At 39.9% G+C, this 12,741-nt stretch overlaps 1 protein-coding gene across 3 annotated transcripts in view; it reads left to right on the top strand.

Moving 5' to 3' along the window:
* SLC66A2 (solute carrier family 66 member 2) overlaps window positions 1-8,785 on the top strand; it is a 115,998-nt gene extending 107,213 nt beyond the window's left edge. For 2 of the 3 annotated variants that reach the window (XM_030211965.1, XM_030211958.1), the window contains one exon: window positions 4,677-8,785. In XM_030211965.1, the coding sequence (XP_030067825.1) occupies window positions 4,677-4,884 (208 nt within the window). In that variant the 3' untranslated portion in view covers window positions 4,885-8,785. The remainder of the gene's footprint in view (window positions 1-4,676) is intronic. The other variant, XM_030211971.1, reaches the window with a different exon arrangement.
* Window positions 8,786-12,741: the final 3,956 nt, after the last annotated feature.

Genomic DNA, 12,741 nt, shown 5'->3' with positions numbered 1-12,741 from the left:
ATAAAAGTGTAGCCGGCAATCTAAATTGCGTCCTATTCTACAGACCACCAGGCACTTGGAGCGAAGCATAGATAACCCTAATGGATTTCATATCGGTCACTTGTACATCTAACTCAAACATACTAGTCATTGGGGACATAAACCTTCAAAACACTGCAGCCAGACTCATATTTGGAAAAACGAGAAACGAAAGTGCCAAACCCCTACGTTAAAAATTACCTTGGCTCCCAATCAAAGAAAGAATTGCGTTCAAAATTTGCACCCTGGCTCACAAAAGCATTCACGGCGAGGCCCTGAGCTACATGGCAGACCTTATAGACTTACCAACCAGAAACACAAAAAAGTCAGCACGCACATACCTAAATCTCCACTACCCAAGCTGCAAAGGTCTAAAATATAAATTAACATATGCATCCAGTTTCTCCTACGTAAGCACACAACTTTGGAATGCACTACCAAACATTATGAAAGCAATGCATGACCTAACAACCTTTTGGAAATCACTAAAAACCAACTTGTTCAAAAAGGCATACCACAACGACCCAACCTAAACACCTGAACCCTGCAACACAACGAAACTTACACTGGACAATACTTAATTCTTCCTCCTAGACTACCTAATTCATTCTATTACTTATGAACTTTAACGCAATCACCACTCTGTATTTCTCTACCGGAAATGGCGATTGCCATCATGGTACAATGTAAGCCACATTGAGCCTGCAAATAGGTGGGAAAATGTGGGATACAAATGCAACAAATAAATAAATTTAGAAGACCCAAACTCAACTGGTGTCCAAGATTGTAAGGAATTCTTCCAGCTGTGGGATTTTGAATGGCCACATCCGAATACCACCCACAGAAAAGGCCACATATTTGACCTGCTAACCCATAAATTTGCATCAGACCAAATCATTGAAGTCATTGACCACAAATGGATGGAAATTCCATGGTCAGATCACTTCAAATTAAATCTGATCCTACATTGGCTGAAGAATGGACATCTCAAAGCTGATGAAAAAAAATCTTACCAAACCAGAGGTAAAGTGAGCACAACTGCATTTTGGCAATCAATTTACGACAACAATTGGTCTATTCCATCAGATTCCATCAACTATCTTGCAGATTGGGAATCAAGATGTATCACCGTTCTAAATGAATTAGCTCTTTTACAAACAAAAACCATTCGCAAACCAAACAGGACCCCATGCTTCAACGAAAATGTGAAACACTTAAAATCTAGAACCAGACAACTCGAACGTGCCTGGAGAAAAACAAAAACTATCAAAATCTAAACACTTGGAAAGAATCACATAGAAAATACAAATATGAAATCAAAAAATCCAAACGGAACTACTATAATGAACAACTAGGTTCTGACTACAAAGACATGAAAAAGTTATACAAGCTACTGGATAAATTACTAGACACAAAACCAGCGTCCTCAACAAAATCAGGAATCCCAACAGCAGATGAGCTTGCTAACTACTTCAAAGGCAAAATTGTCAATCTATGCAAAAATATGACACAGAACTACACCAACTTCAGTACCTTCCTTAATGAGCTAGACCCATGCTCAGAAGAATACCCAGTAGACTGAACTTGGACAAATTTCGCCCAGATCACACAAGAAACATTAGCACTGGCAACCAATAAGATCTCTACAGCCTACTGTCAATTGGACACCTTCCCCAATTATCTAATGAACTCCCCCCCCCCCAACTCGATTCATCACTGAACTTACCTCCCACCTCAACTTCTTGTTCCAGCATGGCATATTCCCCAAAGACAAAGGTAATATACTACTCACACCATTACCAAAAGACACCAAAAAGAAAACTAACGATATCACCAACTACTGACCTGGCATCCATCCCACTTACAACCAAACTGATGGAAAGCATTGTGGCTAAACAACTTACTGGATACATCGACAATTTCTCAATCCTTCATGAATCACAGTTGGGCTTCAGATCTCTCCACAGTACGGAAATCGCCCTGGTAACTCTCCTAGCCAAGTTCAAAAAGGAAATCGCATTAGGTTAAAACATACTCCTCTTGCAATTCGACTTGTCAAGCGCATTTGATATGGTTGACCACTATATACTATTAAGAATATTCGACAAGATAGGCATAGGAGGGAATTTACTCCAATGGATCAAGGGTTTCCTAACCACGAGATCTTATCAAGTAAAAGCAAACTCAAACATATCACCATCATGGAGTACCAATTGCGGAGTACCCTAGGGTTCACCTCTCTCACCCATATTATTTAATCTGATGATGATCCCCCTTGCTCATGCCCTGTACAAGCATAATCTTAATCCTTTTCTGTATGTGGATGATGTCACCATTTACATACCGTTCAACTCTAATCCAACTGTTGCAATAAAGACTAGTTTAAGCTTAATGGATGCCTGGGCATCGGCACTCAAACTCAACAAGGAAAAAACTTACTGCCTTATTCTCTTTTCTCACCACAAAACAAGCCTCCCTTCTTCCATAAAAACCCCGGAACATACTCTCCCAATATCGGACAAACTGAAGATCCTTGGAATTACTATTGATACCAGCCTAACCCTGGAGAGCAAAGCTTCTGCCACCACGAAGAAAATGTTCCATGCAATGTGGAAGCTCAAATGGATGAAACAATTCTTCCCAAGGGAAACTTTCTGTAACATAATTCAAACAATGGTACTATCACATGTTGACTACTGTAACGCCGTATATGTGGGGTGCAAAGAACAGGTCTTAAGGAAACTCCAGACCACACAGAACATGGCAGCTAGACATTTTCGGAAAGACAAGATTCGAAAGTGCTAAACCCCTACGCGAAATGCTGCACTGGCTACCAGTCAAGGAACGAATAGCCTTCAAAATTTGCACTCTGGTCCACAAAATAATCCATGGTCTGGCCCCAACCTACATGACCGAACTTATCGACTTACTAACTAGAAACATCATCGAATCATCAAGAACGTTTCTAAACCTGCATTACCCAAACTGTAAAGGACTAAAATACAAATCAACATATGCATCCAGCTTTTCCTACATTTGCACCCAGCTCTGGAATGCATTACCTAGAAACATTAGAACTGTGAACACCCATCTAAAATTCCAAAAAGACCTCAAGATTCACCTCTTCCGGAAAGCCTACCCAGCAGACCCGAACTAATTCATGAACAACGCATCACATTTACTGAACTAAGAAATGAACAGTACCCCTTCCACATATTCCTATTACTTCAAACTGTACGAATTTTACCACTCTAGTTATATTTAAGTGTACTTCTACCCTTATCCTACTCTGTATTGCTCACTAGAAGCTGTAGTCCCATCCTCATTGGGATTACTTCTCTCTATATGCTACTATATATTCATCCCAGAGTTGTATTCTCTTTTCCGGAAGCTTATCAGCTTCCTTGCACCTACTGTTACTCTATTTTCCACTCTGTATATATATTCTCGGAGGTGGTACTTCGCCTCTCCGAACCTGTAAGCCACATTAAGCCTACTGCTACGTGGGAAAATATGGGTTACAAATGTAATAAATAAATAAATAAATTTCAACAGCAGATTTTATGGACATCTGAAAACTAAAGTGAGTCTGTTTGATTTCAGCTGACACATAAGAGGTTATAATGTGTAGGCTGAGATTAAAACTGTACGTAGAGCAGTGAACCACTCTTTTCTTGCCTGTTTGAAAGAGAACACTAGGGGTGCATTTAGCATAGAAAAGTTTTTTTTTTTTTAATATGTTCCCTCCTCCTCACACATAAAAACGTTTTTTATTTTTCCTTCAGAAGTGTTCTCCACATGGAGGTAATTATAGCGTGCCAGAACTCATTTACTTTTTTTATGGAACATAGAATGCTGTAAATGTCTTCTAATAATAAAGCACCTTCTCTGTATGTTGTTTCACATCTTGCTGCTGTTTGCCCCTTCTCCCACTGAATTTTCTGAAGTTATCTGGCTCTTAACGTGTACTGTCATGGATCCGTGATCTCTACCTGGTCCAGGTGGCTGGGGATGGCCCACAATTCAGAGCCTGAACCAGCATAGTATTGATTAGCCTGCCCCTTTTCTAATGTCCACTATAATAATGTGTTCTAATGTAAATGCAGGTTGCATTTTATCCTGTTCTCTTAAAAAAATAAATAAATAAATTGGAAGTGCTATTATAGAAGATTCTTCAAACAGACAAATTTTATTTCCCCCCACCCCCCACCCAATCCTACTGTAACCCACTTCTCTTCTGAGCATCATTTCCCAAGAGCATTCCATCAATGAACAACCATAGCTGAATCCCTGACCCTTCCTTACAGATTAGTGGTCAGGTTGTTAAATTTATATATTTGTACTTGCTTTTCTGCCTTACAGTGAAACAGATTTTATTGGGGTGCACCCATTGGTTTAAATTACACCCAAGGTGCTGCTTCAGAGCAGGGGAGGAAGGGGCCTACTTGTACCCGCTCCTGTATCTTCTGAGGTGGCTTCCCTGTGTGCTGTTGGGGCTGTGCTTGATATTTTGCTTGGGTGCCCTACATTTGAATTTCTGTCTCTGGGTGCACCTGTTGTTGTTTGATTTTTGTTTTGCTCTTTCAAAGCAGACTTATTTTTTAAAAACTAGCATAAGACTGTAATGTGCTTAAAAAAATCTTTATTTATTTTAACAGTATCAAAATGGTGCTAATGTGGACCAGCGGGGACACCTTCAAGATGGTTTACTTTATTCTGAACCAGGCTCCATTGCAGTTTTCCGTCTGTGGGCTGATTCAGGTAATGGTGGACGTCACCATCCTTCTGCAAGTTTACATCTACAGTGGCTATCGTCAGAAGCCAGTACCACACACAACGCAAACTGCCAGTGCCAAAGCCCTATAGACCAGCCGGTGACAGACAATCAGCGTGGGCTTGCAGTGTCCTAAAATTAGCATTGCAACTTCACTTCTGCAGATTGGACTTGTAAATACAGCCTTTCCTCCCTTTTTATTCCAAAAAGAAAAGGCAGACAAAGCTGAAAACATGTATTTAGTTTCTGATTATTTTGTTTAATAATTTGTGATTTTTATTCTCTGAGTTTATCCAGGTCAAAGTTTTGTTGCATTGATTTTTGTGAATGAACCATGTATGACTATGTGAGGGTGTGAAATAGATGTCTGTTATCTGAGAAATAGATTGTGGGTTATTGTTATATGTAGGACTTATCAAAGTTTCTCATGACAAAGGGCGCTATTTTCTGTGGGATTTATCTATCAGACTACAGAGTTAAGAAGTTAAATCCCATGTAGTGAGATTCACTAGGTAGCTAGATTTATCCACATCATTGTATAAGAATTAATTTTGAGGATACCATGCTGTGTTATCTGATGCAGGAAGACAAAAGAAGAACCCCCAAGCCATTGTGTTGGAACTGAATTGGTCTTCCATCATTATTTTTGTTTGGTTTTCTCTTTGGTGTATGTTTGAGGGTTGTTCTTTTTTATTTATCTGATGCAGGAATATATTGTTTATAGGTGGTAATTTGTGTTTATATGATATATAAAACACCCACAAATTATTACTTATGCATTCCTGTATCTGTTGACACATCTACTGTGGAGATCATGACTGTTATGTTCACAATTATTTTTGTATTCACACACACACACACACGTATATATGAGGTGAAGTCAAAAAGGTAAATGTAATATAGCTTTAGAATAGTTGTTACTTTAATGATTGGCTTCCCCTTGTATATATGTGCTTATATATGTGTCTTGTGTATACATGCACGCGTATATACACACACAATTTTACTCTAAAGTTTTTAATGATTTAGAAAGAAATGCAACTAGGAAGAAATTTTCCAGCACGATGTAGTGTTTGAACACATTGGACAGTTAGATGTAACAATGTGTATTAGTATATTTGGCATACTGTGCATGAGGGCTTCCATGTGCTGGCGTTTTTATGATCACTTATAAAGCTACTGCGATGACCAAGCCAAGACCAAATATGAATGAATCAGTGTGTGTGTTTGAAGAGCCTCGAGAAGGAGAAAACCTGTTAAAAGCACTTTTTTCTTTTCTTACCTAATGCCCTGATACTCACTGCTGGATCAGTGGGTCAAGTTCTCGTATTAAGGCCCCTCAATATTTCATTGGTGTTACTTTGGGGCCATATGTGAAATGAAACCTAGTTACAAAGCAGAACCAAGAACTGCCTGGGAGCTGGGGAAACGTAATTGAAAATTATTACAATAGGAGAAAAGTTCACATATTTTTGTGCAGCTAACGGCAGTAGGAGCAGAGATAGCCGAGAAACTGCCCGCATTCCAGGTCTCTAGTACTAGGCCAGTTGTAGTGAGCTTGAGAATAAATGTATTTATTGTAGTGATTGGTGGTTGGAATGATTTAAAAACTCAAGTTTGTCTTTTATTTTGTGTATAAGTAACACATGCCAGTGTTGTAAAGAAAGCAGTTGCCGGTATAAGTAGTGTAATGGGTTTCTCTGTGTTCATTTTTAAGTCTCTCTTTGCAAGGTCTTGTTGCCTGCCTGTGCAGAATTCAAATTTAATATGTGGTGATTACACAGATATGCCCATATGCTGCAGTTAAACTCAGGATCCTCATTTTATATGTAGACATCACATAAATCTTAACGATGAACATACGGTGTGATAAGTGCATTTCTGCATATGCTGAAATTGCAACAGAGGCCTCATTTGCAAATGCCCCTGTCCTTTACGCCTATATGAAAAACCTTGCATAAATGAGAGCCGGGGTGGGCATGGGTCACTGTAGGGTGATTGTCTTGCCCATTGCCACAGTGAACATGGCCTGCTGCATACAGTCATAAACAAGTATTTTGTGGTATGTTAATGATGCTTGTTTCTTATACAACAGTTTCTTGGAAGCTGAGTTTTTGCTTGTACTTGTGCCATGCTTTGTACCCCTCTGATTTTTAAAGCTTCTAATTACTAGTAGTGCTTTTCTTTCAGAGTTGGCCCAGTACTTGAATGTCTCCTATGAACTCTCTTCAAGATTTGACTTCTCTAGTGGGATCATATTAATCACTAGCACTATATAGAGGCTCAGCTTTAGGCTGAGTAATCAAAAAGAAAAATTCCCAGGCTAACCACTGCCCATTGAAAATCTCACTCGGGAACAGTGTTGGATGGTGTGTTAAATGTGGGTTCCCCTGAAGTGCCATTCTCGGCCACTATGTTCCTTCTGCCAAAAGTGTTCTTACAAACCTGTATGTAATGGAGCACCCTGAATGATCTTTTCCTGTTAATTTTTCATATGCTCCTGTTCTTTTAAACGAAAACTATACCCTTCTGTTAGCATGTTTGCGATTTAAACTACACTGGGTACAAAGTAATAGTACCCTTTCCATTTAATCATTGTTATTTAAATATAGCTCTCTCTGCATTTTGTGAGGTTAATGACCACCGTGTGTCAAAACTAACATCACGCATGGGTGAACCAGCAAGTTTGCACTGTTTTGGCATAATTTGATATTCTTCTAAAAACATGACTGCTCCAAATATTTAGGGAAGCTTCATCAAGAAGTGTAAAATGACTCTACAGTAAATATTTATTGGCACAGTGTACTAAAGGTACCATTCTCTTTTTATTGGAAATCTGGGATTTCTTAACCAGTAATGTATTGAGCTATTTCCTCTTGCAGGCTCCTATGGTGGAAGTTGTATTTGTATTCAAAGAACTGTTCTTAATTTTTGTATGTCATAAATCTGAATCAGTGTCACATTCTCTTTGTCATTGTTTTATGAAGTGAATGGTTTATGCTGCAGCTCAGCAGCTGTTTGAGAAACTTTGAAGGATTAGCCTGCAGAGGTCAAGTATTGGACATGTTTTTGTGGCTACCCTGTTCTGATACCTAGCTGCTGAAGATATCTATCTATCTATGCACCATATATACTCGACTATAAGCTGAGATTATTGGATGTCATCTTATAGTTGAGTCTGCACATCTTCCCCCCCCCCCCCCTGCAGTGACTGGCATTTCTCTTACTGGCAAGCCTGGACACTGATGCTAACACAGAAGTAACTGCAAGCAGGGCCGATCCGGGACTTTTGAGCATGCAGAGAGGTTCAATGTCCCAGATCGGCCCTGCTTGCAGTTACTTCCGTGTTAGTGTCCGGGCTTGCTAATGGGGATAGCACATTCAGTCACATGCAGAATTTGTGAAATTCATTGACTTTTAGCTTAGTCCACTTGTCCATAGGTAAATATTGATGTCTTAATGCACTAGATCCAAAGAGCTGCAAATTGCCAAAATTAAGTTAGCCCATTTGTCCATAAGACCATCTGTTTGTCAGTCACTTTCATAATTTCTGAAATTTCTGTTAAAAAAATTTTTTTTTACATGTATTGTGTCTTCAAATTTTTATCCAGATGAAAACATATGGAATGTACCATACATTGTAACTCTCTTCATTGCAAATAAATAAATAATAATGAAAAGAACATATTTATACTTGCTAGGCAGAAATGAATATTATTCTTACTGGTAATATGTGAACATAATCTCTGCTGCTATAGAAGTTATTGATGCAATGTTATATTAAATAGCAGTGGTGGCACTCACTTGCCCATTACCTGTTCAACTCCCAGTGTCCTGGTGTAGCTGGACAGCATTAGAGAGCTGACAGACAGGTGATGGCATCTTATAAAAAGCAAAGGGGCACACTGTGCAGAATTGTGACAACTATTTTTTTAATTCACTTTTTTTTTTTTTTGCTTCATGGTAGAAGCTCCTGCACTTAAATAAAGCTGCAACTAATAAGCAGGACCTATCACAGTCCTGAATTCTGCCTTAAGATATTAGCAGGTAGGGGGCCAAGTGCATGTAGTATTTAGGAGTCTGTCCCCTTGTTTGTCAGGTTTGTATTCTCAGCCTTGTACTGTGCAGTGGAGGCAGGTCATAGCCCTTGGAGGTGAAGTGTAAGTGCCACCCAAGTTATTAACCTCTCAAAGGTGTACAGTAATACATGCAGTACTTCACCCCACAAAAGCATTTTGCCACAACCAACTATTGAATCAGCTATGATTAGGAGTATTGTCTTATTAAAGCGACACCTTGAAGGTAGCATTATATATCAATTTTGTATCCACATTTGTGGAAGCTGCACCATAGAATAATGAATGGATTAATATGATGAAATCAAAAGCTGATGTATGTAAAATGAATATGATAGGAAATGAGGATGTGTATAATGCATTCTGTTTGGACTTCCTTCATTAAGATCAGATTGAAATAAAGATTTAACATTTTTAAACATCTGAATTTCTTGTTTTGTCCTCCATACGCACACTGCAGCGACAGGGGGCTGACTGTTTGTTTACTGGGATTTGGGGAGAGGAAGAGGCAGGTTGACAAGCAGGCAGTTGCCTGGTGCTGAGTTGGCATCATGGATGCAGAGAGCTTTGGGGTGTATAGAACTTTGCTGGGCTCACTCTCTATTGCTGTCGAGTTCTCTGGTGTGTCTTAACACCAGCTCTGCTATGTTGTGTGCTTCAGAGAACTTTTGCTGCACGGGGTATGGCATTGATAGGTGACTTGGCCCTAGAGCATGTTCCTATATTGCATCATGAAACTTTTTTTCAGGCTGTGGAATAAGGTTATCAGAAGAGATGATGCAGGACATTCTGACAGTGGTGTGAAAAAAAAAAGTGTCGTGCTAGTGTAATAGGGAGAACGGCTGATTAGTTTACAAAAACTCACCAGCCCCTTTTAACTTGTCTGAGTGACAGAAAACTTAAACCTCACTGGAGCTCTGAATCAGTGATCGTTTTTGAGTTTTGGAAGAGGCAGGAATACTCCTACCTCCCTATGAAAATCTAACATTTTCTGTAGGTTTGTTCTAAGCTTCAAAGAGAGGGACCTAATATGAAAGTGCGGTGCCCTACACAACTTTGATTGACAGTACTGCATGTAGAAGACAAATTTTAAGAGTTCACGATGACTGACATACAGCAGCTGCTATATTCTTACAATGAGAAAGGTGTGTAATCAAGCACACCACCCCCCCCCCCCTCCAATCCATTCTCTATGAGTGATGGAAAGTGCCCCATTCAAGCTTGTGGGTGTGGCTAGAAAAAAAGGGTTCTTGTACGCAAACCCACAACACAACACTACTTGTATAATGAAATGTAGTGAAACCTTTTATGTTTGAAAATGACTATAATACAAAGAGTAGAGAGCAGAAAAACTCAAGAGGTTGACTGTTAATCCTGTCTGAATTTTTTTTATTCATTTGACTAGATGCTGTGCATATTCTAAACAGAATCAATAAAAACTGCAATTCTTTTTATATTACTGTTCAAGATGACAGTGTGCAGCAGTTTAAAAAAAGAATCTAATCTCATGGCACACTGCGACAGAAACTGGCAGTCTGCTCAGTAACAATTCACAGTAGAGCATTTAAGGGTGTTTTTTATGATGGAATAGAAATGTACAATGCCTGTGTCCTACTCAATCTATCAACAGGGTCTAATAAAGTCTAAGCATGTTTTTTTTCTTATTAAAAACAGTTACTGTTCCTCCCCCTGTTTAGAAAGTGAACTCAAATCTTTTTCCTTACAGCAAAAGCTTTCCTGAAGAATGGTGTATGTATTTAATCATTCCACAGGGGTATCTGGAAACTGGCATGGCACAAACAATAAAGTGCTTTCTTTACTTGTGGACAGGCTTTCTTTAGATTATGTAACCCATCCTGCCAGGTTGTGTGTGACTTTTGATGTCTGGCGTAGCCATAAAGACTAAGTTAGCCCTCTACATACCTTTTGAGGGCCTCTAAGCTCCTTTCAAGGAGGTTCCTTAACTATACCCTCACCAAAGGAAATCTTGCAGTATGACACTCACCAGTGAGCTATCTTGGGAGTAGCCCCTCATAATCGAACTCTCTCCCAAAGGGACTAAGCCTGGCTCTTCCCTTAAGCCTTTCATACATTGCGAGGAAATTCTTTAGATGGTGGTCAAAGTTGTGTGTAATTTAATTAACAAGCCAATTGGTGCCAATACTTGGGTGATAACAATCATTTATTGGAGCTAATTGGCAATAAGCTGGATTTGCGCACACATCTTGCTAGGCGGTATTTTATAAAGATGCGTTTGTAAATCGGTTAGCGTGCACCTGCAAAGGGGGCATGGCTATGGAAGGGGGCGTGCACCTAAAAGGGGGCATTCACTAAAGATGTGTAAACTATTATAGACAACCTTTTACTTATCAAAAGGACTTAGCCACACTATTAAATATTAATGTTATTTAATCCTCCATGAGTGGTTACCCAGTGATGTGGCAGTGAATTACACGTAATAATGGAGGAAAAAGCCTCTGTAACCCCGATCCAGAAAAAATAATGTTATTCTGATTGTAGGGGGTGAGATCTTCATTGGCTTAAAAAAAACCTCCTTAATTCAAATTCACTCTTTATATATTATGTATAGTGTTTTATCTCACATAATTTAATCATGAAGCAGCAAGCACTTATCTTTATGGACTATAAAGATAAGTGCTTGGATCGGGGTTACAGAGGCATTTTCCTCCATTATTACGTGTAAACTATTATAGAATCTGAGGGATCTGCACCTAATTTAAGTGTCCTGGAGGCACCCCAGCTAGTCAGGTTTTCAGGATATCCACAATGAATATTCAGGAGAGAGATTTGCATGCATGCCGGGGTGCCTCCAGGATCAGGTTTGGGAATCACTGTACTAGGTTTCAGTTGGTGGAAATCCTTGTGCCTAAACTTGGACGCTGCTTTTCTATAAACCACACTCAACTTGGAGCACCATTTATAGAATGGCGCTCAGTGCTCATTTTTTTTTTCGGTGCACAAATTTGGCCACCATTTAGTGAATTTAGTCCTTGGTGACTCACTTCACATCCAGACTAGCCATAATTTACCTTCAATTTAGCCTCCCACGTACATAACCCAGAGCTTTTGTCTTGCCTATCTTGTCTATCTGAATGTCCCAACTGCACTTGCCCTCTTTATTACCTATTAAGGTGTTTCTCCCCAGCCCTATGAAGAATGAGCCCCCACTCCCTGTCATCACAGCCCTCATTTAGGTCACCCCTGCCACACAGGCCATGACAGTTTCCTCTGGAGCACCATACCTCTCCTGATTGCAATGATAGGCCACTCTGGGAGGCTGCTGAATCCCCTCATAACCCCTCCAGAATGGGCACTTCTGGAAATACACGCTTCTTCATTGAGAGAAGAGACTGCAGAACCCTCCTTCTGGTACAACTCCCAAACTCCAGATCATGACAGTAGCAGAGCTACCAAGTTACCTAGCTCCAGGAGGGAGAGTTTTGGCCAGTCCTGGTTGTAAATGTAGGTCCTAAAGCACTGAGGCCCAGATGCTCAGAACTCTGGCGCTGGAAAACACTGGCCCGAGCACTGAAGAAAGCTACCGCACAATGCTCAACAGTAAGAACATGCAAAATGCACAGTGTTAGTGTTGAGCATTGGATGTTAAAGGGGGAGGAGCATGCCTGATGCATGTCCACAAGAGGGGAACGGCTGTGATCTCCGGAGTGGAAACCCTGGACAGAAAGTAAACCAGACAGCAAAAATGTAGAAATATACAAGCAAAATAAGTTAAAAACAAAACATAGCACTGGAGACGACAGCAGAAGAGAGTTGCAGAGCTGCACACAAAACTACAGCTTTTCAGTACTCACAACCTCCCACCTCAGGAACTAGTGGGGGGGGGGGGGGACC

The sequence above is a fragment of the Microcaecilia unicolor genome, chromosome 1 (assembly GCF_901765095.1).
Source record: "Microcaecilia unicolor chromosome 1, aMicUni1.1, whole genome shotgun sequence".
In the NCBI taxonomy this organism is placed as follows: domain Eukaryota; kingdom Metazoa; phylum Chordata; class Amphibia; order Gymnophiona; family Siphonopidae; genus Microcaecilia; species Microcaecilia unicolor.
Note: the sequence above shows the minus strand (reverse complement) of the source record. Positions and strands in the feature narration are given on the sequence as shown.